Source organism: Mustela putorius, unplaced genomic scaffold, assembly GCF_011764305.1.
Source record: "Mustela putorius furo isolate JIRA1106 unplaced genomic scaffold, ASM1176430v1.1 tig00000589_pilon_pilon_pilon, whole genome shotgun sequence".
Taxonomy (NCBI): Eukaryota; Metazoa; Chordata; class Mammalia; order Carnivora; family Mustelidae; genus Mustela; species Mustela putorius.
Window position 1 is genome coordinate 5,286,892 of NW_025421425.1, and position 27,627 is coordinate 5,314,518.

The window sequence follows — 27,627 nt, forward strand, 5'->3', positions numbered from 1 at the left end:
TATAAAATGGGAAAGCTAAAATACCAGTATCATGTGGTTGCTTAAGGATTAAATGAGCTAATATACCTATTACTTTACACATACATACATACATACAGATATAGATATAAATCTAGATATAGCTATATTAAGGTATTCATTTGGAACAGAGCATGAAGAATTGCATACCAAAGTGTAAAAAGCAATGCAGATATTGGTGGTAAGTACTTAAGAAGAACCCATAGTTCCATGATAGTAAAACAAATAAAATGGACAAGCACAGAAGGTTAACAAAGCCAAGGAAAGATTGAAGGAGAATGCAAGGATCTCAACTCTGGGTGTTGGAAAGACTGTATGCACAGAAGAGATTGCAACCACTCAGGGAGCTATCAGAGCAAGATGTGGGATAAAGTATTCCCTAATCCACACAGAAAAGCATCAGCAAAGGGCAGAAGCCTTAGTGGTTCACTGACCAAACACTTACTAAAAAATAAGCTCTTTTGACCCAGAGACAAAATTTAGGAAGCTTAAATTAAAACTAAATGGCACTCCTTCTGGGTGATCTGGAAAACTGTGTGCATGCTCAAAACTGAACCTTCTCAGTGGTGACTAGAGAGGGAGGTTGCAAATGTCTAGACCTTGACAGAATGTGGAACAAAACTATAAAATCCCTAAACTGTGAACACTGTCTCCAAGCCACACAGACACGCAATGATAAAGCCTTACATACACATACAATCAGGAAATTCTAACTGGCTGAGGAGCTCAAGCGCAGCCTTCATCCAATGACTCAGGAGCTGGCTCAGGAAATATCCTAGGTAGCCACACTCGAAGACAAAAACAAGGAGGGGAAAAAAAACAAAAACAAAAACAAAAAAACGAAGCAGGGACTTCAGAGCCTACATGCTCCTGAGCAAATAGACTGCACAGCATGCATTCAGCCAAGTCTCTAAACAAATAAACAAGTGACAAGACAGACAGCAAAAATAAGTGCTGTGGGGGAGAGGTGGAGTCAGTACCAAGATTTGTCACAGTTTATTATCTAAAACTGTCTGGTTTTCAAGAAAAACATTATAAGGCATGCAAAGAAACAGGAAACTTAACCAATATCCAGAAGAAAAGAGCAAACAATAGAAATTGCCTTTGAGGGGATCCAGATGTTGGACTTTAAAAGCAAAGCCTTCAAAGCAGCTATTGAAAGTATGTTAAATCAATAAAGAAAACTCTATTTAAACAACTAAAGCAAGATATAAAAATTCATTAAGAAATTCATTGAGTAGAGAATACTAATAAGAAGACAGAAATTGTTTAAAGAATCAAACAGAAATTATGGAGTTGAAAAACACAATGCTAAAATGAGGGGGGAAAATTACTAAAAGAGTGTGTATTCATTTGCTAGGGCTTCCTTAACAAGATATCCCTGCTTCTCCCTCTCCCTCTGCCTCTCCCCCTGCTTGTACTCTCTCTGTCTCTCTCTCAAATGAATAAATAAAATCTTAAAAAATATATATATATATCAAAAACCGAGAAGCTTAAAACAACGGAAGTTATTGTCCCAAGTTCTAGAGGTTAGAAGTCTGAGATCAATGTGTTGACAGAGTTGGTTTCTTCTGAGGGTTATGAAAGAGAAACTCTGCTCCATGCTTCTCTCCTAGATTCTGGTGGTTGGCTGGTGGTTGGCTGGCAATCTGTTCCTTGACTTCTCTTGCATCACCTCAGTCCCTGCCTTCACTTTCACGTGATGTTCTCTCTGTGGCATGTATCTATGTTCAAAAGTCCCCTCTTTATGAGGACACCACACATATTGGCTAAGGACCCACCCTATCACACCATGACCTCATCTTAATTAATGACATCTACAACAAGCCTATTTCCACATAAGGTCACACTCTTTGCTACTGGAGGTTTAGGACTTTATACACACAATTCAACCTTTAACAGAGTGCAAAAACAAATTGATCTGATGGAAGAATCTGAAAACTTGAAAACAGATCAATAGAGATGATGAAATTTGAAGAACAAAGAGAAAAAAGAAATAGGAAAAATGAACAGAGCCTCAGAGAAAGGTGGGCATTAGCAAACAGGTCAACATATGCACAATGGAAGTACCAGAAGGAGAGGAGAAATCTATTCAAAGAAATAATGTCAGAAATCAATAAGAATTAGAGGGTTGGAGTGGTGAGTGAGAATGCTGGTGGGAGGCAAGAAAGTAGGTGTGATAGAAATGTGACTAAAACATGTTTATAGCAGCAATATCTGTTTGATTTTAATTTCTAATATATGCTGTACTTTGTTATCCTACCACCATATAACCCAACTCATCAGCAAAAATCTACTGTGCACAGCAACCATAAGCCATCAGTGCTGGAAAAATTAAGGAAAAAAATACAGAGATGGAGAAGAAAGCACTGAGTACAGGTACTAAACAGAAGATCAAGAAATCAAAGCCAGAGTTGACTGAGCCGTAAGCAGCCAAGAATCATCCATTAAATTGCAAGAAGCTTTGGGCTTCACACTGCAAGTAAGATTATATTTAAGCCAGTTTTAAATGAATCTTCAGGGACAAAGAAAAACCAGCCAGGTTGCAATTCTTATTATAAATTCAAAAACAGATAATACAATTATTGCTCAAATTGTACTAAAAGGTTAATGGCTAAAGAACTTGGTCTTAGTTGCATTTTCTTAACTTGTTACATGGCTTTAAAATACGTCTAAACAATGAGTTGTACAGCATATAGACTCATATTGCTTGCCTCAGATAAATGCGTGCGTTCTTTTTCCTTTCAGGGTGATTTAATTCACATCACATTTTTGCATACTTAGGGGAATACAAGTAAGGTGAACTTTCAACTGTAATTTCTGCTGTAAGATCATTTCCCCATCTTTAATATGAATCTTCTCCGGTGGGGAAGGATTCCAAACTGTTTGGCTGTGGGCTCACTTCATAATACATCAAAGCCTCAGCTCTATCCCAGCATCAAGCCATTCCAGAAGGGACCTGTCATTCTCATCATCAGCAATGCCTCCAAAAATTGTGTACTCATTTTGTTCAATGTGAACCCTTTGTATAAAAGACAAACACTTGAATGAAGACTCTGTGCATCTCCGATCTGAGAAAACTCAACTATAAGCAGCAGCATGTGAGTGAGGAGTGAGCTGAACTCATGGGAGTGTCTTCAACTGAAGAGTTTCATCATCAGGGATTTTATGTTTTTAATGACATGTACCATTGCAACTGTCTTCTTTTCCTCTATCACATGTAAAAACAGCCTTTTCCTTGAGTGAGTGATCCTAAGATTACTTTTCCTAGAGTTAACAAGGAACCTGTGGCTGAGACTCCGCAAGGCCAAAGCACGTCTAAGAAATGAGCCAAGTAGGCTCTTTGACCTGAGTGAACATGAAAGTCAAGGAGTAACCGACATAGAAGCACTTGTGTCCAAGCTGACTTTCAGGGCAAGCTGATGAGGACTAGCTCAGATTAATGAAGGAGCTGTGGGACTGAATCCTGAGCTCCCAGAGAATGTCCATGAGCTTGAGAGCCAGGAGCACTCCACCATTTGTGGATGTTTCATCTTGGCCTGCGGCAAAGTGAGCTTCTTAGCCTCTTCATATTCTCTTATGTAAAAGGAAGATATTACTTTTTAACCTCGAGGGTTGTTCTGGGCTTAAATGAGACACTGTGGGTAAAACACCTATAGGCTGACTTGGCAGAGCGAGTTGTTGCCCTACTGTCATCCCCAATGAATAAAATAAGTCTACAATGCAATGTTTACAAATAAGGATTGATAATTCTTCATGAATATTTGTTTGAAGAATGGTGTTTTTGTTAATAAACATGATGTGGAGAATTCATGACCACAATTTTTGATGGAAGGAGGTCTGCAAGGAAAACCATTTTTTTTAAAGATTTTTAAAAAATTTATTTATTGGACAGACGGAGATCACAAGTAGGCAGAGAGGCAGGCAGAGAGAGAGGGGAGAAAGCAGTCTCCCCAAGGAGCAGAGAGCCTGATGTGGGGCTCAATCCCAGGACCCTGGGATCATGACCTGAGCTGAAGGCAGAGGCTTTAACCCACTGAGCCACCCCGGCACCCCAGGAAAACCATTTTTGAGCAAAGGACAGTGAAGGGAACACTCATGTCATCTAAGAAGCATCCCAGCTCATATCACTTCCTGAGAAGTGATTCATTTAACTCAGTCAATACAAAGTTGCTGAGAGACAGAAAGTGCCCCAGAGCCCTCGTAAGTGTGTTCATAGACCACTGGCAAGATCCCACTCTCTTCTGGGCAGTGCCTGCCTGTCCTCTTTCTTATCTACGCAAATGAGCAGGAAGTAGATGGCAAGGGTTCCACTCCTGTTCCGATTCTAATTGGCATTTTCATTTCCTACAAAATAAAAGTCATTTCATTGATCAACATGCAAGCAATTGACTAACTGCTCCTTTTAGCAGATCCATAGAATTTATCCAAGATGATACTATCCAGAAAAGCTTTTCTGAGGGAACCCAGTAGGACGGTATTAAGTAACTAACTAGCATGGAAAAGCCTGGAGTACACTAAAAGTCTAGGGACTTAAAGAGCTGCCAGAAAGTAGCTTTCCCTGTGTTTCTAATGAGTCAACAGCCATCGCTTGCTGTATGAAGAGGCAGGACATCAGGCAGGGTTAATGGTACCAGGTGCGAAAGGCAGATCTGGCCGAGATCATAGGGTCCACCCCTGCTGACTCAGTGGCTTTGAGCAAGTTACCCAAACTTTCTAAGTCTTGTGTTCATCATCTGTGAAACAGGTGCTGACAATAATACCTACAATAATGATGAGTGTTAAAGGCACTAATACAGAAAAGAACTTTGTCAAAGCTTCATGTTCAAGCAAATCAATAGGAATCTTGCTAAAATGCAGATTCTGACCGAGCAGATGTGATCATGCATTCCTAACAGGCTCCCAGGTATTTGACTGCTGCTGGCACTACCACGATCTTTCTAGTAGCCAGGCTTTAAAGATGTTGTCTCCGGCTTGGCGCACCGTAAATATTCAGTGAGTTTTCACTTTATTATTATGATTTTTATCCATTAAAACCCATATCAAAGAGCCCTGCATACTGGCCTTCCTTTCAACTATGGAATGCCTCTGGAACTATTAACCGTCAGGAACAGTGATGTTCAAGAAAAGTTTGTATACTCTAAAAGTAAAATAACACTGGGAAGTAAGCTGAATATTCCCACCCAAAGACATTAGGTCCTAAGACTTGGAACCTGTAAATGTTACTTTATAAGGAAAAAGGGTCTTTGAGATATATTTTCATAAGGCAAAGAGGCCTTGGGTCCATTTAGAATTCTGAAATGAGATTACCGCGGCTTATCTGGGTGAGCTGTAAATCCCATTGTGAGTGTTCTTGTAAGGAAACGACTGAGAGAGATGAGACACACAGACAGAGGAAAAGGTAAGACAGAGGCAGAGCGGGGTGTCTGGGTGGCAGTTAAGCATCTGACTCTTGATTTCAGCTTAAGTCATGATCTCAGAGTCCTACGATCAAGCCCTGTGTTGGCTCAGTGGAGACTCTGGTTGGATTTTCTCTCTTCCTCTCCCTTTGCCCCTCCCCCTGCTCTCTCTCTCTCTCAAATAAAGAAATCTTGAAAAAAAAAAAAAAAAGAGGCAGGGAGTGGAGGAAGGTGGCCAGAAGCCAAGGGAAGCTAGAAGCCACCAAAGGCTGAAAGACGCAAACAAGGATCCTCCCCCAGAGCTTCTGCCGGGAGCACGGCCCTGCCGGGAGCACGGCCCTGCCGGGAGCACGGCCCTGCCGGCACTCAGAGTTTGGACTTCCGGCCTCCAGAACTGTAGGGAATATATTTCCTTTGTTTTAAGCCACCACACTTGTAGTAGTTTGTTTCGGCCTTCATGGGAAATGAAAGTAACTGGTTTTAAGTAAATCGTTAACATATATACAAACGAGGCTGCAAACACCTCGAAAACTAAGCATTTTAACACAGCAAATTACTTTGTCTCTGCAGAAAGAAGGGTCCTGACCCTCGCCGAAAGCATAAAGAGACTGAAAGCATATTAACACTGAGATTTTACTTTCAGAAATCAGAAAAACCCTATATTCTGCTCTTCTGTAAAATGTAGAAAGTTTTAAAGAAAGTTGTCACTGTTCTTACCATGAGAAAATGGTAAAGGCATAGATAGGCCAAAAAGAAAGGATAGAAAAACATAATCCAAATAAGTCTGAGTGGGAATATTAATATCAAACAAAGAAACATCAGGAGAAGGAATATTACCCACCTTAAAGAAAAACATTACATGATCATGGAGTCAACTCACTGCAAAGACACAGTGATCCTAAATGAGTATGTATCTTTTTTGGGGGGGGAGACTTACAATATTTATTAGTACGAATCAGCGTGTGTTAAACCCCAAATAACATACACTTGGGTGATGCTGAGGGCAGTGCCTTACTATAGAACACAAGGTGGAAACGTCCTAATTGTCTGCAGAAGCATCTTCTATATGTGTGAGAACAGGGTCCAGCCCAGACAGAAGCCCTTTATAAAAACACGAGAAGAAGGAGCAGTTTATGCGACAGAGTGCTCACATTGGATCACTGGGTCCGCTTTCAACAAGGATGGCTCAATCCCGAATGGATCTGAAAACAGCAAAGGTTGAAGACCTAACATGAACTTTGAGCCAACAGAAGGGCTGTGCCCCAGGGAGAACTGAATTCACCTGCTGAGGGAGGTTTGGATGACGGAAATAGTTCCCTTATGGTCAAGGACTGTGGTATACGTGGGCTAAGGGCAAGCTCTTCTTATGGGATTCCACTCGCTGCCATGCTCGCGGCCAGTCGAATTACAAGCTAGCTTATAAGCTAAATTCATATGTATTAAAAACAACTTCAAAATCCACTTAGAGATACATGCTGTCACGTAGGCGGCATTGATACCATCGGGGAGCTTGCTAGACATGCAGAGCCTCAGGCCCCTTCCCAGCCCCACTGATTTTAATCTACATTGGTAACAAGATCCCCACGTGACTTGAGTGCATTTTAAAGTCTAAGAACGCGGGTAGCCTTGTGCCACACTTCTAATAAAGAATATATGCTCAGGTGGTATATTTTCATAGCAGTTCTTCCCACAGGCACAAAAAAGAGGCTAACTCTGTGAGGGGATAGACACGTTGACGAACTTGATTGTGGTGATTGTTCCCAGTGTGTACAAATACCAACTCATTAAGTTTCACACCTTAAAGAGACACAATTCTTAATTGTCAATTAATCCTCAACAAAGCTGAAAACAGTTAATTAAAACATATTTTTACACAAACTCACTAATAAATATAAATAAAACCATTTAATAAACCTATAAACAATTCAGTGAAATAATTACAATTTCTTTAAATTTTTTAGAAAAGAATCTTTTTGCTTCTTGGGTTCATAGAGGATACAGAATTCAGCAACAATGTTTTATAATAAAGATTTTAAAGTTGGAGACTAAAATAGAGTATTAATAGGAGAAACATTAGAGATGCCTGGGTGGCACAGTGGGTTAAGCATCTGATTTTGGCTCAGGTCCTGCTCCCAGGGCCCAGGGATCAGGTCCCATGTCAGGCTCCCTGTTTAGCAGGGAGTCTGCTTCTCCCTCTGCCCCTCCCCCATTCATATTGGTGCACGTGCTCTCTCTGTCTCTCTGAAATAAACTAAAAATAAAAACATTTTAAAAATAGGGGAAACATTAAAAAAATGAGAAACATTCTAATATCATATTTGAAAGGTACTTTTAGCATTGCAACTCTCCAGTTACATAATTGCTTTAAGCTGTTTGAGCCACAAACATAAGTTTCCTCATTGATGAGCAGTAGTAGTCTGCAACCATTCACTCCTTCAACTAGTGGTTCTGGATCCAAGCTGCTTTAACAGGAGGCCCAGGCCCTTCCCCTAGATATTTTGATTTTAGTAGACTGTAGTAAAGCCCTGGCAACAACAGGTTTTTAAAGGTCCCCAAGTGACTCTACTGTACCACAGGATTAAAAAAAAAAATACTTTAAGAAATTAAGGGATTTGTGGGTATTTTTGAGAGACAGAAACAGCAGGAGTGTGCATGCATACCGGGGGGGGGAGACAGAGGGAGAGAAAGAATCTTAAGCAGGTTCCACAGCCAGTACAGAGTCTGATAGGGACGCTTGATCTTCCAACCCTAAGATCACCACCTGAGCCAAAATCAAGAGGCAGACACTCAAACAACTGAGCCCTCCAGGTGCCCCACAAATTGAGCTTTCTTTAAAACACACACACACACACACACACACACACACACACACACACACACAATTAGTAACTGTGATTTCAACCCATGCATAACCCATGAACACTGTATGTGGCCTTATTAAAACTGACTCTTGCACAAGTAGTGGGGAAAACCTAATTACCTAATTGGCTTTCCAGGCAACTCTGTTTGTGATTACATTTGATATGAATGTTACGCGTATTAGCCTAAGTGAAGAAATACATGAAGAAAGGTATTAACAGTAATCATAAGACCTTACCAGAGCAGGGGCAGAGCTTCGCGCTGCACAATATGTCTTGGCTCTATCCACACGACACACAGCAAGGAACAATAATGTAGAGCCCAGTGAAAAATGGAATTTGGCATACAAATTAAAGACAGAACAAGGCTCCCGATCTTGGCCCCGTACGCGCCCAACATAAGCTCAAACTTGGAAACAATTAAGCTTGCCTATAAATCTGGAGCCTTGGGAAACTAAATGGAGTCTTAAATCAGAGAAGGTACACAGAAGGCTAGGAAGAAGACTCATTAGCCAAATTCACACAGTGGTTTGATGAGTGTTCCTAAGAGGTGGCAGCTGATAGGACTTTTATAAAATCTCAGAGTCTACCCTTTGAGGCCCTGAAATTCTTTTTTTTTTTTTTTTAACTTATTTATTTGACAGGCAGAGATCACAAGTAGGCAGAGAGGCAGAGGGGGAGAGAGGAGGAAGCAGGCTCCCTGCTGAGCAGAGAGACTGATGCAAGGCTCGATCCCAGGACCCTGGGATCATGACCTGAGCCGAAGGCAGAGGCTTTAACCCACTGAGCCACCCAGGCGCCCCGAGGCCCTGAAATTCTAACGTTAGATCATAATACCACTGGCATTTTGTAATGAAGCCTTTGAAATCCAAGGGATAAAAAAAAGCAAAATTTTAAAGGAAAGGCCCTGTCGACAGATTGGGTCGACAACACATTCTGCTCTTGCCTGGGTCAAGTTCATTGGTTTTCACATGCAACACAGAATGGAACTGACCATTTAAGGTAAATAAGAATGCGTTCATGGGTTCAGGGTCTTAGACAAGTTCCTCTCTGATTCTAAAGCTGACCTCGAATTCTCTCCTCTTCTTCAACGTGGTGGTATATGCGGGTTCTTCAAATGCACATTCTGGATACGACAGATGTCAGTCAATTGACCAGAATGCATAAACTGCAAAAATTACCACAACTAAAAGCCAGAAAATTACCAGCCGAAACTACTAGATGTCCTCATGTTTTCACAAGCTACTGATTTGTTTATTGGTCTTCCGAAGCATTCGCCCAATCTGGAGGACCATATTGTGAATAGAAGTAGACCATTTGTTTACCCTTAAGAGGTATTATTTTGATGGGCTGCTGAGGGCTTCCCATCAACGTCATCAGTTACACAATATAATTTTTAAAAATCACTCTGAGCACTTGCAAGAGAAAAGTATTTAAAATGTAAAAGCATTGGGAGATGGAGAGGAGAAGGGAGTTGGGGGGAATTGGAGGGAGATACAAAGCATGAGAGACTGTGGACTCGGAGAAACAAACTGAGGGGTTTTGGGGGGTGGTGAGCCTGGTGGGAGGCTCATGTATTGCGGAGGGCACGTTTTGCATGAAGCACTGGGTGTGGTGCATAAACAATGAATTCTGGAACACTGAAAAAAATTTAAATTTAATTTTAAAAATGAATAAAATAAAATGTAAAAGCAATTATGCACTTCAGCGGGGTCTGACATAGGAAAAAAATATGTTGCAGAATCTGGGTGGGAGTGGAAATTATATCTTCTAAGAGAAAACTGCTCATGTATATATTTTATTACTCTTATCATTACTAAAGATTTCTGCGCTGCAAAAAATCTGTCAACTACATTATCAGCAAATGTATCAATTTTTTTTGTAATTCTACACCTTTGAGTGCAAATTTATCACTAATAAAGATATCGCCAATGCAGTGCATTTTGTATGTACTGGAGACTCCTGCAATCCATTTAACTACATAACACTCGTGATTTGCCTCATCCTGTCTCCTACTGTCGAATTCTTGACAAGACTTTTCCATCACAAATAGCGTTTAACACCAAGAAGTGCTTCTCACTCTAGTGACTTGGGAACACAGGATTTCCACGGGCCACAGCTCTGTAGCTGGCAGCAGTCAAGCAAGGTTTGAAATTCCATTTAGGAAGCAGCCCTCCTCAGCCCTCCCACTCCAGGCTGGGTTTCCTGTCACCCTTCCTGTGCTCCCTTCCTCTCATTAGGAAGCAAAAGAAGACTCCCCAGTCCTGCCAGGTGGGAGAGGTTTTCCCTTGTCCTTCAGATCTAAACTGAGATGTACCTCTCCAGAGCTGCCCTTCCTTAGGGCCGAGTCACATGAGGTCTCCGTAGGGAAACCACCCATGGTAGAGAGGTTGCTCAAGAACACCTGGGCTGTGGCTTTGCCACGTCCCCTAATGGGGACCTGGCTTTGCTGCTGCTGAGTGGGTTCAATGCTTGCCAATGCTCCCTTAAAGAGAAGCTCAGAGGAGACAGAAGTAAGTGGAAATCCCCACACATCAGGACAGTTCTGATGTGGCAAAGTGTTTTCTTTTGTCTCAATTCTGAGAGGACTTCATTTGCATCAAGAGAGTCATCAATACCTGCCCCCTGCCCAGGAGAACCAGGGGACCAAGAAAAGCCAGACAGCAGTGTAATGCCCAAGTTTTCATGTCCAAGAGACCACCAAGGAGCCAACACCGATGCAATCACATGAGGGTTTATTTGACAAGCTTAAGCTTGGGCCCAAGAATACCCAACACAGCAGAGTAGGGACTTGGACCCCGACACTAGCTAAGGCAGGGGTTTTTATGGGTCATTACAAGAGGCCTGCGGTGGCGCAGGCGGGGAGGAGAAGTTTCTGACTTTTCTGCAGTAAGCTGATTAGCTGTTGCCGGGCTGTTTACGGGGTTAGGTACTTTCCTGGAAGTGTTTACAGTGTTAGTTATAGTGGTTTTTCCTGGAAGTGTTGACAGGGTTAGGTATTCCTGTTACTAAAGCAGGGTCTCAAAGAGGCATCATTGGCTCTTCACTTCTTCAGCGACATTCCTTACTGAATTTGTCCCTAAAAATTTCTAGTTGTCTCCATGATGTCCTTTCCCACTTCGGGTCTCAAAGACTTGTACTTACATACCAACAATTTCGTTTCACTGGAACTAAAGTAAAGTACGGGAAACTTCAGCCCTGGGTCACAGGGGCCTGAGACGGCTGCCGAAGCTAAGATGGCTGTACTTGTGCTAATGCGAAACTCGAGGTGGGATGGCCTTAATTTTCTCGGCCTCCACAAGTAGCTGCTTTGGCTCAGGGGAGTTGCTTGCTGCTGGTACACTTGGTGTCCTCTGTTAAACAGGGACGCTGTAGTGTGGCTTCTGCCTACTAATCCGTGACACCTGAATGGCTGTGGTCTCCCTCGCTTCTAGCACCCGGCATTTTCCTTTGGAGTGCAGAACGCCCATCTCTATACGTCCCTCTATGAATCCCATACATGTGTCATACTATACATTCATACGTTGAGATCATGTAAAGTTGCATATCTGAATAGTCGCTTATTTTCCGTGTCTAGTCCTCTTACGCGAAGTCCTTGAAGTCAGGGAATGTGGGCATTTTTTTTCCCACCGTTGTTCCTGACACACAGGAATCAGACACACTGAAGTAATTTTTTAAGAAAATCAATACTGAGATGATGACAAAGACTCAGCAATGACACCCGTACCCTCACCGTGTGTTGTTTTCTCCTCACACAAGCAGTTGGCGACTCTTCCCATCACCGGGAAGAGTCAATGAGTTGGTTCTCTCTTGCCCCACACCCAATTCAGTAGAAGCCAAGAACCTTCTGTGGGTGGGAGCTGCAGGGTGAGAGCTGGAGGTGGTGTGGAAAGGGGCATCATTGGCTCTTCACTTCTTCAGCGACATTCCTTATTGAATTTGTCCCTAAAAATTTCTAGTTGTCTCCATGATGTCCTTTCCCACTTCGGGTCTCAAAGACTTGTACTTACATACCAACAATTTCGTTTCACAAAATTAGATGAACTATGCATTTTCAACAAGTTAACTTGATAAGAAACCTCGTTTTGAAAGCTTATTTCTGGACACTCAATGGCACTTGCTCCCTGGCTGAGAAATAGCAGTTACAATTTTGACATTCATTAACAGCTCTTTATTAATTCACATCATTTCTACATCTTATCATTTGTTCTTCAAAATAAAATGATTGCTTTATCACAATTCCCACAATTAACTAGTATATAGTAATTCAGACCAGCAGAAGCTGCTCAAATGAAAAGAGTATTGTCCAAGATGTGTGAGGTCCCAAGAACCGTCCAGGCCCAGCTCTGACCATAATTAACATAACATGAGAGGGACCCACACCTGCTTCCTATAAAATGGTTTAATCACCAGAAACACAAAGTTAGACAGGAATTTAAGCAATCATTTGCAGACCACAGCTCTAAGTTAATTCTGACTAAGTTTTCTAGTCAATAAGTTATAGATGAAGCAGTTTATAATTCACAACAGGATTTAAAATAAAAACATATGAAGAGTTCCACAGATAGTATTTTCTTAATTAATAAAAGGCCCCCACAGCAACTGACTTCTATTTTTTGCCTGGTCTCCCAATCATTACACCATTTCAAGTCAACCCGATATTTTCTGAGGTGTATCTTTCACCTCATACTACATGTTTACCATTTCCATGTTAAGAAAGCTTTGATCCTGTTCATCGTGGCTGCCTCACATCCCCTACTTCCGTAACTATAGACTTAGTACTGAACACGTAGGGTGCTCCCACTGTTTTCTGTTACTAAATACATTTTGATATATAAATTACTTCAGCCTCTTCAAATTGTTTTCTTGGTATAGATTTCCAGTAGAGAAGGTAAGACTCAAAGCATATGAACATTTTTATGGCTCTTTCTGTGCTTGGATATTTACTTATTTTACAAAAAGAACGGGTTGATTTCCACTGCTCTAGGAATCTCTAAGCATATCACTTTTACAAAGACCTCACCACAAGTCACTTCCAGCCTTCATATTTTTTATTATAACAATATCTGTATCTCATTATTAATTATCAGTGGAGTTGAACATCATTCTACATGTTTATTCTCTAAGATTACATGAATTGTCTATTCATCGATTCACAGCCTTAACCCAATCATCTACTTCCTTCCATTTTTTTTAAAAGGTCTTCCCAAATGGCTGATTGAGCTGTGAAAACAAATCTCTTAACCTGACCTAAATGCAAAAGGCCATAGAAGCAAAATCAGCACAAACCTGCCTGTTCCCTTAGTGAACAGGGCTGTTTCCAGAATCACATTAGTGGAAGAATAATACGTTCAAGGAAATGTCTGCTTGACCTACCCTGTCTTTAGACCTGAATGCATTACTGTGGATTTGCAGGCCACACTTCATTAGGGAGTTGTAAGTTTTGCTTTTAAATCACCAAATAACTTTTCAATAAATACAAGGATTGGTCATTAAGGATGAAGCAGGTTAAAAGTGATTAAGCGTCCAACTAAGGAGTAGGGAAAACCTACACAGCTCATTAGCTGCGTGATCAACATTGTTCAGCGCTCACGGACAAATAAAGGTTAGGGTAATCCGGACCTGCATTTTCTGGAAGTTTTCAGTAGGGACACACCCATGTTACTTGACATCACAGAGAAGGGCAACCCCACGGAGCACCCAGTGTTCAGGGACCTGGGCCGTCCTGAGGTCCACAGCGGCGATGTAGTTCAAGTCTGTTCGAACTGGCTTCTTGTAAATGGGGCAGGAATAAAACCGAGGATCTCTTAAAGCTACAAAAAAATCCATAAAAAAAACTTAGTGAATTTCAACATTAGGCAGCCCCAACAGCACACAGAGGCAAATCTGTGCATTTTAAAGATCGTTCCAAAGTTTGGGTAGAATGAGAGAGATTCTTCCTGAGGTCAGCCCGTCCCTAGATGTGAGACAGACATAACTGTACCTTTCCAGGGAGTATGACAAAACACCCAGACATCTTCAGGTTTATCCGGCTGGCCTCTTGTCTCCTGTCCTTGACGATAATCCCTGCCCACATGAAATGACAATGGACCTCCCACTGCTTCCTTTCCACCCGTCAGTTCAACATGGCCCCCGCACTCCTCCTCTAAGTCCTCACCCGATCTTATGCTTGGACAACACCCTCTCCATTTTTCTCTCAGGGTTTGCCTTTGACACAAGGCACTTGTCACTTTTAATCAGATACCCAGCACCAAGCGTCACTAGTATTTCATTATATTAAGATTATGATTTCAAATCTCTGCCTTTGACCCTCTGTGCCATAGTCTAAGGATATTCGAAATCACAGGACAGAGGATGTTCCCCCCGCTTATCAGGGGTTGTGAGTTCTCCATGTGTACAGAGGAAGAGAAGTGGCTGGGAAGAAGACAGCCATGGCACAGTTCAATTCCCTGAGACGCAATCTACCATTTTGGAGTAGATGAAGTCACGGAGTTTCCAAACTGTTTTTGCAACAAAGACAACTTCCGCATGTCCATCTTTCAAAGACCCTTGCTAATATATTCATCCCTAACCAAAGTTTCACATTCTCTCCAGTCTCGGAAACCCCATGATCAGGGACAGATCCACAGGTCTTACAGGTGGCACAAGGCTTTCGGAAAAAGAGTAAAAATTTACAAATACTAAATTAGGCTTTGGGAGGAGCCTCTGCATGGAACAGCTTGGAACAGGAACTTGGTCAGCTTCTCCTTCACTCTACACTGTCCGCATAGCTCTTCTGTGCGTCTCTGCACATCCATCTCAGGAAGCAGTACTTTATTTTCTCTTCTCTTCCTAAACTGTTTCCGTAGAAATGTGGTGTCTGCACCCACCGTTGTGCCCCTCTGGAAGGCCAACACTGTACATGACCCTCACAGAAACATTCAGACAGAAGCAAGTTTAATGAAGAGGAGAACGCTGCTTTGGTGAATTCGTGTGACGCACACATGTGAAACTTGGAAACAGTAACTCTCAACGCTCTATGTGAGATGCTGACATATTACTGAATTTATGTCCCAAAACTAACTTGTATGATAATTTCTCTTTTTCTAACAAATTCCAAAAGCAAGTCACTCTCAAAAGTTAAGATCTCATTTTCTGACCCAGTAAAACCCTCTACCTGCTTTGCCATGTGTTTTTATAACTCCACTGTAATTAATTTATTGGGAGAAATTAAACTCTTGAATATGATGATATTATACATTAGGTTTCAACATAAAGTAAATATTCTAAAGCAGTGATTCTTAACCAAGGATGATTTCACTCGTGGGGGACATTTGTGACTATCTGGAGATATTTTTGGTTACCACAGCTGTGAGACCGCTACTGGCATCTAGTGGGCAGAGGCCAAAGATGCTGTCAATGTGCTATAATGGACAGGACAGCACCCCCTGCAACCCCCCCAAAGGGTATCAATAATATCAAGGTCAGGGAACCCTGTTCTAAAACAAACTCATAGGTACTTTAAAACTATGGGTTTGCTTAATCCCATGAAATTAATCATGAGAGCGAATCTAAATTAATTTAACACCTAATTTTTAAATCTGGGTGTTGTTTTTTAAATTACCAGGAGACTATCACTCATAATAATTATTAGGCAAATATATCAAAAATTCTGATTAAACAAGTGAATCGCAGTAAATTCATGGAGTGTAGTTAATACTAACAGTATTGACTGATATCATCAAATCCTTTAATCCTGGGATCTGTAAATATATAAGTGTTAAATATTGTTCTTCTTGATGCAAATTTGACTAACGTTGAAGGAACCCAGTGTAGTCTCGCATTTGGCGCAAATATAATTATAGTATGTATGTAATAATAAATATATGTAATTGTAATAATTACACCTTGGGAAGTATTGGACTACTTGGATTTTAATCCCAAAAGCAAAGACAAATTGGGGGGTGGGGTGGGAAATAACATTCTTTTCAATAGACAGGTAGAAAACAATCCTCGGAGATGTTTATCCAATTTTGTTTATTTGTAGTTGTTGCAGAACTGAAGGTGCCCAAGCCACACCAGAACAGGCAGCCAACTTCCGCAGCAGGATTAGAAGCTGCTGGAAGTGCCATTTCATGGTCAAAGTGCCAACAGACACTAAACAACCACATCAACAGATGATTCAAAGCCATTAGCCCTAGTTAGACAAGTAACTTTGAAGACAAAAATAAACATGCTAGGTAGGGAAAGCAAATCAGCTAATCACGTGGAAAGCCTTAGAGTCCCAGAAGGAGGAGCCGAGACAAGAGGCTGTCTAAATCGGGGAGAGGCTATGGTTTCGGATCTGAAAGGTTTAAACAGCTTGAGGGAGTTTCACTTTCTAACTATGTCACTTCCCTCTCTAGCCTACACTTTTCATCCAGGTGCTAGTATATCACTGCATCATACGTTCCTTCCGATATCCAAAACTACCAAGTTACATAGAGATTCCCTATATAACCTTTAAATCATTCCTTTGTTTAATTCCTCTTTGTGAATGACACTGAAGTGATTTAAAGGGGACTCTTAAATGTTTATTTTAATCCTGCAACAAACATGTGAGTTAACTTATTAATAACAGCAATAATAACAAAATGATTTATTTTATGCTAACTGGGTGCTAGCCACCTGTCAGTTTAATGCTCTTAACAGCCCTACGTGATGGGTACCATTATGAAATCCATTTTGCAGACAAGGAAACTGGAACACAGCAAGGTGAGCTATTCACCCAAGGTCACAAAGTTGTAGGTGATAGGAACAAACCTGGCCAGAATGGGTCGAGAGCCTATGCCCTTAATCTCAGCAATAGTCAGAACGTTGTAAGTGTGTGTGCCGCTGCATCTTAGCAGGAGGAGGTGAAAATGAACTGGAAATAACAATTAGATGTCTGACTTCAGCTTAAAGCACATTTGAGACTCCTTCAAAGTCACACGACTGAGGCACCTGGGTGGCTCAGTGGGTTGGGCCTCGGCCTTCGGCTCATGTCATGATCTCAGGGTCCTGGGATCGAGCCCCGCGTTGGGCTCTCTGCTTGGTGAGGAGCCTGCTTGCCCCCCTCTCTCAGCCTGCCTCTCTGCCTACTTGTGATCCCCCTCTCTCTCTGTCAAATACATAAATAAAAAATCTTTAAAAAATTTTTGAAAGCCACATGACTAATTACTGGAGTGATAAAATCAGAAGTACAACTCAAATACCCAGGCTCCTGGCTCAATGCCTTTTACCTGAGCCCTGTGCCCCATCCCCCCCACCCCTTGCCACCTGGCAGGGGAGGTGACCACATTTAGCCCTAGGTGACCACATTTAGCCCTTTAGCCTGCAGCATGCAGAGAAGGAGGCCACAGGAAGTGAGAGCTCTCATCCAGACGGGCAGACTCTGTGTCTACTTCACCATGTACCTGAGAAAAATAAACTCATGACTTCAAAATGCAAAGAAGCTGTCCTCATTTGTAATTTAGGCTTTGATTTGAAGCTTCAACCCAGACACCAGAGAGACTCCCTAAACGCATAGTCTTAAGTAGAACACAGGAGTTCCCAGAGGTGTGCATTCCTCCCACATTCTGATACCAGCTTTGATAGCTGGAAACCCTAGGCCAATTTCATACATCTCCACCCATTAACTTTCCCATCTGTAAAACAGGGATGATCCAGCTTACTGAGTTGTTGTAAATATTAAACAAACTAATATATGGGACGGACCCCCCAAGCATAGTATAATACTTGAAATGTGACAGATGCCCAAAGTATGTTAGATTTCTCCTTTCTCTCTCTCCTCACACACACATGCACACACACACACACACACACACACACGCACAAATCTACACCCACCTTTATCTTTTTACTGAAAAAAATTCCCCAGATTCATCTTCCCCATGACTCTAAACGAGTCCCAGGTTTACAAACTGAAGGTGGCTTAAATTCCATGGGGCTCAGGAGTCAGGAGGCCCCCAACTCCTGGTCCTGGCATGGGGCTATTCCCACCCCCAGCCTCATGGCTGCACAGTGTTGGGTCAGGGTGCCTCACAGAGTGTTCTAGAAACACCTTCTTCCTCATTAGCTGTAGAGACCCTGAGATCCTTCTCACCCTACTGAGTGCCCAAAGATACATAGTAAGTCTTGCTTTGTCCCCGCAAAGTTCCAGTTACCATTTTCCCATCACATTGCCTACAGCACTGAAGTTCATTGGGAAGCGTCACTCTATCTATATATAATCTATAGGGAGATAGAAATTTCCTATGTCTGCCTCTTTGCAACTTCCTTTGAGAGCAAAGGAGCTAGAGTTGATATGGGAGGTTTTGCCCTTTTGGTGAATTTCATGCTATTTGGGTGACGTTCTTATGATGTCCTAAGCATATGGGGACACATTATGCAATTTTTTAAACTTACAATAAATATCTAGATTTCTTTTTTAAAACAAACTGGTCTTCAATGGTGAGTTATTTAAACTAAAAGTTACCCTTCATGTCAACATAAAAATAATTTACTATAAGAATTTTAACCTTAAACTTTAAAGCTTTATTAACAAAGCTACACCCCTTTAGCTCAATTAGAGCCCTCTATTCAAGTTATCAAAATTAAATGAAAATTAAGTTTATAGTATGAAAACAACAATGGAATTTTAGCTTTTCATCACTAAAAAACACTTCTCTGACAACAAAGCTATTTGGCAAAACAAGTTTCCACCAACTGCTACTGAAATTTAAAAAAAAAAAAAATGAGAGAAAGAAAAAGAAAAAAGAATGAAAGTTTTCCTTTTTTTTTTTTTCAGTGCTTTGAAATTAGTCACTTTTTCCTTTGCTTATTCTATTTCCTCCCTTAACCTGCTGCTAATGAACCTCACCACTGACTAATTCCCAGCAGGGTGAGTACAGTTCTTCTATAAAAATGTGTTCTTAAATAATAAAGAACGGCCTGTATTATGAAATTATTATTTTATTGATACCATGCTGAGATGTTCAAAATCATGTTACAATGGATTGTTATAGTTTAGTCATAAGATATATAAAACTAACACCTAACTGAATATGAAGAAGATTTTATTTTATTTTTACTTTATAAGGGAAACATTTTTTGCAATGTGTCGACTGGGCCCAATGATATATTAAGCAAGATTTCTAAAATATTATCTTGGTTAAAAGAACACTTAATGACTATTTCTACAAAGTAACCACTGCCCCAGGTCTTCACACCACCCTAAGAGCCAATAAATCTGAAGCCTCAGGCAGCTTGCTTGCCTAGACTCAGCCAGACACATTTCTCCTGTCAGATTCCCTTGGGGTACGTGGAGGACCTCCCCGTTTCTTTACTGATGCGCCCTCTCTTCACAGGCTCCTCTCCCTTCACGCACCTTCTTTCTGTTCCTCACTCACAGCATAGCTACCTCATGCCTTTGCACTCTCACCTTTGCTCCTGAATATTCGCAGAGCTGCCTTCCGTCACCTGGATCTCAGCTCAATGTTCTCTCCTCAGCGAGCCTCTTCCCGAACCCCTAAACTACCCGTTCCCTAGCATGACACGAGTGTGTTTCCTTCATAGAAAAGAACTATCTGGAACCAGTATGTGCATTTAGAGTCGATTCTCATTATCTTGGGACTTCAGTACATAAAATCTCTAGGAACAGGGAATTAGCAACTACTGAACCATTGTTCCAAGGGTTTCCAAACAGAGGGCAGGTTTCCTACAAGCCTCTGGTTCCATTACGTTCATCAACCACTCAATAATAACCTTATTGTAGATGTGTTTTTTTAAAGGCACCTTTTTCATATATATTGTTGATTCATGAACATTGAACTCATGGCACTTTAACTCACGCTTCAGTGAAGCTTGTGTTAGACAGGTATTTTCTCCATGAGGCACATCACAGCCTTCTTCTGCCTGCAAATGACCATGTCTCGTGCATGGACTCGGGGGTTACAGACAGATTTTAGAGTACAGTGAATCCTGAAGTGCAGAATCCATGAGTAACAAGGACCAGCTGTGTCTGTCTGTTTCCTTTTCGCTGCCTGTCCCTCCTTGACACTGGGTTCCTTAAGAATGGGGATTCTGCCTGGTCTTTCTTCCCTGTTGCATCCCCAGCACCAGAGCAGAGCACACAGGCGGTCAATACCAGACAGATACTGGATGACCTACTGGGCTAATGTATTTCCCTCTGAGAAGAAAAGTCTATCGCCCACTCCTCTCACACTCATTCTTAGCGTCAAAGCACACTTCATTATGAAGTGCTTCGCAGCTCCCTGGGCATTCTGAGTGTATCTCTATCTTAACATGTATCAAATTCCATTTCAATTATTGATTTACTTGGCAGTCTCCCTAACTAGAGGGAATCCCTTCTGGGCTTGATCTGGTTCATCATTATCTTTGTGTCCTCTGCACCTAAGACAGTGGCTGGCCCATATCAGGCATCCAGCAAATATTTGCTTAAAAAATAAATATTCCTGGTTTATAAACTCTTTTCCCTTGACCCATGTTCCCAAATGTGATATTTATCTAAGAGATGGGGATCCTAGAAGCTGTCTTTCAAAAAGAGATGGTCTATTCCTTACTTGTTTAAAGAAAAACCTATTGTGTTTCTGTCATAAAATCAGTTTTTCCTTGAAATCCACTATCATGGCCCTCACCAAAGTGCATGGCTTACATCAATCATCTCACCACATATATATATGTGTGTACATCAAATCGTCTTGTTGTACACCTTAAGTATATGCAACTTTTATTAAAAAGATAAAATAAATTTTCTAAAAATGAGATGAACAGGGAAGTCCCAGGTGTGCTGAAAGGTGGTTATTGCTGAGGAGATATTAGCTGAGTGAAATGTAATAACAAAAGCCTCCAGAACACATCAGGCCAATGATGGAAACCACTTTAGATCTTTTTAATCTTACCACACAGAACTTTGTCAAAGTGCAGTAACGTTTGCTTCATACACATGCTATTATGTTCGTAGGCTGGAATATGAACCCAGGTTTTTAGTATTAGCTACTGGATTCAGCCAAATGGCCCTGAATTCAATCTGGCTTTCACACCGTGGCTTAAATCTCCAAGCTGGTAGAGTCACCACCTCCAGAGGGTCCTATGCTGTCCTGCCCAGAAAGCCTCCCTTGCGCCACTTGTCCTACCTCATCTTATCAAACCTTCCGGGCCCTGTCGAGGCTCTGCTCCTAAGACCCAGCCCCTGACCACTTCTTCCCACTCCCACCTCCCCTCCTTTCCCATCCTCTGTTAACTATTCCAAACACTTGCTTCTTATCTCATCACCATTTCGTGGGTATCCCTATATATTTTACCTGCTTTTGTAAATAGGCAAGATTGATCTAGATTCATGGCCTCCCCTGTAACACCCAAAAAGTACCTAGCAATCAACAAGCACTCATTAAACATAGGTGTGAATGCGAATGCTGATAAAATAGTAAAATCCTCATGCCATGATAATAAATATATGAGACCTTGTGTTTATAACATTATCCAATCTGACGCCAACCATCCCTAAACGCACAGGACAACTTACTGTTGTTTTCCGCGTAAATCCTTATGACAGGCATCAGCTCAAAGAGCACTTTTGGTTTGGACTCAATGAGCTTCATGTTCCTCTTGTCCCAACCAGCACCTTCAAGATACAAGCCGTAGACATAGACACCCTCGGTGGGAGGGGCGGAAATGTCATCCTTCATCCACTTGGTGACTTCATTGCAAAGCACCATGTTGTCCAAGGCCCAGCCTTCGTTGGCCCGCGTTATTTCCTGCTCAGGACAAGCACACGAGCAAAGGACGGAGAGCGTGGTTAGAGGTTTATCTTAACATAAAGAGGTAACAGGGATGAAAGGGTAACCCCCAATTACCCTAATTCGGAGGAAGTAGAATTGTCCTTTTACAGTTACAAAGATGCTCTCATAAACAATACCCATCTCCTAACTCAACCACTGTATTTTACCAAAAAAAAAAAAAAAAATCAAATTATATCAAATATAAAGATAACAAATAAATTCTTTGAAAGTCAAGTTAGCAGCCTGAGAACAAGCTGCTGGATTTCCTTTCAGGACAGCGTAATTGCTGGTGGCACAAACGGACAGCCATTCTCTGTCTCGTTACAGTCTTAAAACTATACTGACAGAAGAAAACCTTGTAAAAGAAAATCATAATAACACAACAGGTGTAAGTCGAAACTATTACCTGGCGCATTGCAGTTAAAAATCCTTGGGGGTTAAAAAAGCCTGTCATCCAGAAGCAGTGGGGTCGGCCGTTGAAAACCCAGGAGGTAAACTGGCAGTTTCTTTCTAGAAGTTCAGTAAACCAGAAACCCAACGTACTAGAAATCCATGATGCCTGAAATGCATACATTGAAATAATTAATTAATACAGGCTTCATTCAGCTGTGTGACTAGCTATGTGCACAGGAAAAAATGAAGAGATACCAAATCACTTTTAGAACTTAAAAGTTCCTGAGACATGAATTTCCCTTGGGTTCTGACATTTAAGTTTTCAAATTATTCTTCCTCTTCCTGATTTTAAGATATGCTAGAATCAGCTGATCATCACATGAATTCCAGAACAATCTAGCACTCAGTATGCTCTTCAAGTACAAATATATTCACTACCAATTCTATTATAAAGCAGCTAAAATAGTTAATTGAATTAAATTTAGTAGGTCTCAACTATTTTTCCTTAGTTTACATTTTTTTTCCTTAGGTTACATTTTTAACAGCTACACATAAAACAGGGTTTCCATTTACATAAATGTGCTCATGGTCTCTTTAAACTATATTGTTAAAAAAATAAAATATATTCTGTTGCTGAAAAATGATAGAAGCCCTCCTCCTCTTCTCATTTTTAATGAGGCAAACAACAGTTATTTTCAGAAGTTCTTGTCCCTGAGAATGAACTTTTATTCCTCTGATGAAGGAGCAGAAATGGAAACACAGGTCCCTTACCACCAACAAATTAATTGCATTCATTGTTTGTAATATTCTGCCTGAATTCACACGTGGAACTTCTGTTATTACAATTGGTATGGGTATGTCATTAGTGTTAGCAGCAACTCTACCAGTAGATATCTCCAAACTGTATTTTATATCATTTTACTGGAATTGGAATACCTTATGTATGAATAAATGTAGTGCTCAAACTGTGTAGATATACTGCTTGAATTTCAAAATCTTAAGAATTAATTTGCCTATAAAAAATGAGATTCCAAAGACCGACAATAAGTTGAGTAGAATAAAAAACTGTAAATAAAATCATAATTTCAAAATTAGGTAACTCATTCTGTCCTATCTTTATAGGTGTGTTAACTGGAAAAGATGTGTTTATACTGACCTGGGGGCACAGGGAACCATTAATGCAAGGGCCTCCCCTGACAAGGATCCCTCCTCCAAAGAAAGCCTTCCAGGAGCTGACCAAGCTGGGTGAGCTGGTTTGGTGGGAAATGAACCTGCAAAGGCCACTGACTAGTGACCAGGCAGGTTCTCCCTCTGTCACCGGCAACAAGGACAGTCAGTCCACACAGAAAACTCTCTGGCCTTGGGAATGAATTCATTGAAGGTGAGGAGAGAATGGAGTGTGGTCAAGGCTGATCTGGGTTTCTAGAGCCCAGGGTGAGATACCAGAATCTCGATGCGAAACAGTCTCCTTCCATTCTAACTCGATCATGTCCCACCTTCCCATTTACCTGAGTAGCTTCCAGAAGGCCAAGACCTGTCACTGCATGATCCACTCCCATCTCCGGATGCTGCCCTCGCTGCACGTGCCCCCGCCTGGCCCAGCCCCAGCTTTCCATCCTCCCCAGTGCTCCCGACATAGACCCAGATCTTCACCGCCCCCCCCCCATGCATGAACTCTGGACAAAGTTACTCTGGTACTCCCTTTACTTCTCCAAGTAGACAAGCATTTGTCAGAAGTGTATCTGCCATGTAGCACAAGGACCAGCACACGATCAGTAAGCAGACTGTTACATCCTTATCTTGTTACCTGAAGATATACATACTCACTTATCTACAGGCAAACCCATGAAAAATGTTTCTCTTTGGTGTGACTTTGGCAGCGTGTGTGTGTGTGTGTGTGTGTGTGTGTAGGAAAACTTCCTTCTACAAAGCTAACATCATGGGCTTTGAAGCTCAAGAGCTGGGGTTTAATTTCTGACCCTTGGACTTCGTAGGCGTGGGATCTGGGAAAAGACTCAGTGTCTCCCAATCTCAAGTCCCTCACCTGCAAAAAGAGGGCTATAAAATGCAAAAATTTAAATGAAATCATGCATACAAATGGCCTAGTAGAATGCCCCATACGTGGGAGATGCTAAGTAGTCTCCTTCCTGCACTAAATGCTACAATTACAGACCTACTGGGGGACCTGTCCCTAAAAAACAGAACCCTTCTAAGTAAACGACGCTCTCCTGCTTTCCCCTTGCCAGTCCGGACTACCGACAACAATAAAGTGAGGAGGGAGACGGGGAGCAGACGTGACCGTACTTTCTTCCACCGAGCAGGAATTCTGGCATCGAACATGCAGTTCAGCGCATCTCCCAGATCTTCGCTCATGATGATGGTGCCGTCGACAGCGAGTTTCAGCTCGGTCAGGGTGCTGCGGACCAGGGAGAGCAGCCTCTGCATTCTCTCTATCTCCTGCCTGAGGAAAATGTTCATCGGCTGGAACAGCCCCATCTTCTGCAGCCTCTCTCTCACCTGCCATGGAGACAGTCAGCACATGTTCAAAATGTGACAGCAGGGCGCCTGGGTGGCTCAGTGGGTTAAGCCGCTGCCTTCAGCTCAGGTCATGATCTCAGGGTCCTGGGATCGAGCCCTGTATCGGGCTCTCTGCTCAGCGGGGAGCCTGCTTCCTCCTCTCTCTCTCTCTGCCTGCCTCTCTGCCTGCTTGTGATCTCTCTCTGTCAAATAAATAAATAAAATCTTAAAAAAAAAAATCTTAAAAAAAAAAAAAACGTGACAGCGACGGCTATTTATGTAACTGGCTCCCTGGGGCTGCTGAAAGACCCCTGATTGTCCAATTCCACTAATGGTAAGCTTTTAATTTTTTTTTCACTGCCAGAAAACAAAGGAGAAACACAAAAGGACACATCTGTGGGTGGACCAGCTGACTTCCTGTCCCAGGCAGGAGAGAACAGGCAGCCATTCATTCCCAGAAGAAGACGAACGCATGACCACTATCACGCAGCCTTCCACACAGCAGTGGCGCTCGTCGGGAGATGCTCATGTACCTGCTGGCCTAAGACTGGCAAAAACACACACAGACACACAAAAAACAGATGTGTACATGCACACAACCATCCTGCTGGCTGCTTCGAAAGACTAGACTCCTGTCTTCAGAGCTTCTGGTTTTTTCCATCAGAGCATCCATCCGATCGTTCCCCCCCAGCCACCCACCCGTTTCCATCCTACGAGTACTTATCGAGAGCGTCTTCTATGGATCAGCTATCCTGCTGGGCTGAGTTGCTTTATCCCAAGGCAACACAGACAAAGGAAGGAGGCTCTCCTAAACCCCATTACGTGCCATGTTTATTTATGTAACTGCTATTCCATTTTTAGATATTTTTATTGCTTCATAAATATTTCAGCCACTGTTAGATATGAATGACCTCTCTCCCGATACTACAACGACAGGTGCTTATGAAAGCTGATAATGGTATTGATTTTCTCCAAGCAAGTGATCAGTTTTCTCAAAGGGAAATTATTCCCTTGGTAATGGGTCCTTGAGTTCAGTGTACAGTACCAGAAACCAAAATGGTCTGCTTTGTGGAAAAATAATAAGATGTTAAAGAAACAAAATGCTGCAGGTTTCTTTTTTGAAAACCAGGTAAAGAAGGGCAATATATATATATAAAGGGCCAGGGGGTCCTGTGACAGAAGTGTTACAGGGTTAGTCGGGGCATCTGCTAAAACTACATGGAAAGTTAGTCACCGGTGCTTTTATCTAAGATTTTAAAATGTTTTCACGGTAAATCTTTTCACTAACATCTGCTAAACTGTCTAAAAAATGAACTTTCCTAATAATAAATTTGGCTTAGAAGTCACTTACATATTAAAAAGACAAATCAATTTTCAAAACCCATGAAGCTGTAGAGTTACTGATAAAACCTTCCTGAAATTAGGATGGCCTGAATTTTAAGATGTGCATTAAATTGCACAATATTTTTTCATTGACCGGGTGCCTGATTCTCAAAATACATGACCTCCCTTTGAACGAATGACAATGTGAAGAACCTCAAAGGAAAGTTCTAGAAAAGCAATCCTAACCCATCGGTATACACTTAGAACCTAGTCACGAACATGAACATTCTTGTCAGGGCTCTTTATTGTTTCTATTTCAAAATGATCACATTTATAGACTTAAAAACTTCTTTTCCTGGTTCTTCAGGAAGTGTTTTTGAATGTTTTTTTAGTTTCAGAAAAATCATTTTTTGCCCTCCTTCCTTACTCTTCACTCCCACCAACCGAACAGATGCTTCCCACTGCTGACATCCAGTCAGAACGTCAACTCACTTCAAATGGGCTGTAGTCGGGGGGCAGCTTTTCCAGCATATCGTCGGCCAGCCGGGCCACCACAGCCTCCCGGGTCTCATCCCCTCCCCCGGAGCTGTCCTTGGGCTGGATGCTGAGGATGGTGTCCAGCACATCCTTGGCCAGCTTGCTCTGGTAAGTAATGTCGGCATTGGGATGCAGTCCGAACACCTCAGGGCTGTCGTAGGTAGGCAAGCTCTGAACAACAAGTACCCCACATTAGCCCACATTGCTGACATAAGCACCCCTTAGATTATACAGTCTTAGGAAAGAAATGTTTTTATTGAAATAAATCATGTAACATTGGGTGTCAACTATACTCGAATTTTAAAATGAATAAATAAATAAGTAAATAAATAACATCAAATACTATCCCTACCACCACCAAAAAAATAAGCATTTACACAATATGTCTTATTAGTGTCAGGCTTCAATCTCAATAATTTCTCCAGGAAAGAGTCAAATGTTGACGTGAAAGAGGATGAACACTGAGAAACACAGTAAGGTCAGGGGTCCTTACTGTCTACACCTCCAGCAAGTTTAATCAGAGACACTGTCTTGTTTTAGAAAAGGTGAAATAGAAAGAGAGCTCTGGATTAGTATTTTGTTTTCTGAAGGTCTAATTTAAACCAATCTTTTAAATAAATGTGATATAACTAATGGTTTCTATGCTTTAAGGTACCAGAAAATGATAGTTTTAAGGTACCAGAAAATGATAGTTTTAGCAACTATGGCCCAAAAAGGGCCACAGGTGGGAACTGTACTCTCCCAGGGAGAAAGATGGAGATTATGAAAAGAGGAATACCGAGAGCGACCCAGTGCGAGAGAAAG

At 41.6% G+C, this 27,627-nt stretch overlaps 1 protein-coding gene across 2 annotated transcripts in view; it reads right to left on the bottom strand.

Annotated features, from left to right (window-relative positions):
* Positions 1–10,993: 10,993 nt before the first annotated feature.
* The window catches only part of DNAH5 (dynein axonemal heavy chain 5), a 262,860-nt gene continuing 246,226 nt past the window's right edge, over positions 10,994–27,627 (bottom strand). For both annotated transcript variants that reach the window (XM_045082025.1, XM_004761213.3), the window contains exons 75-79: positions 26,779–26,994; positions 24,751–24,963; positions 22,460–22,612; positions 21,798–22,029; positions 10,994–14,088 (exon numbers count right to left, since the gene is read on the bottom strand). In XM_045082025.1, coding sequence (XP_044937960.1) covers positions 13,937–14,088; positions 21,798–22,029; positions 22,460–22,612; positions 24,751–24,963; positions 26,779–26,994 — 966 coding nt within the window. In that variant the 3' untranslated portion in view covers positions 10,994–13,936. The remainder of the gene's footprint in view (positions 14,089–21,797; positions 22,030–22,459; positions 22,613–24,750; positions 24,964–26,778; positions 26,995–27,627) is intronic.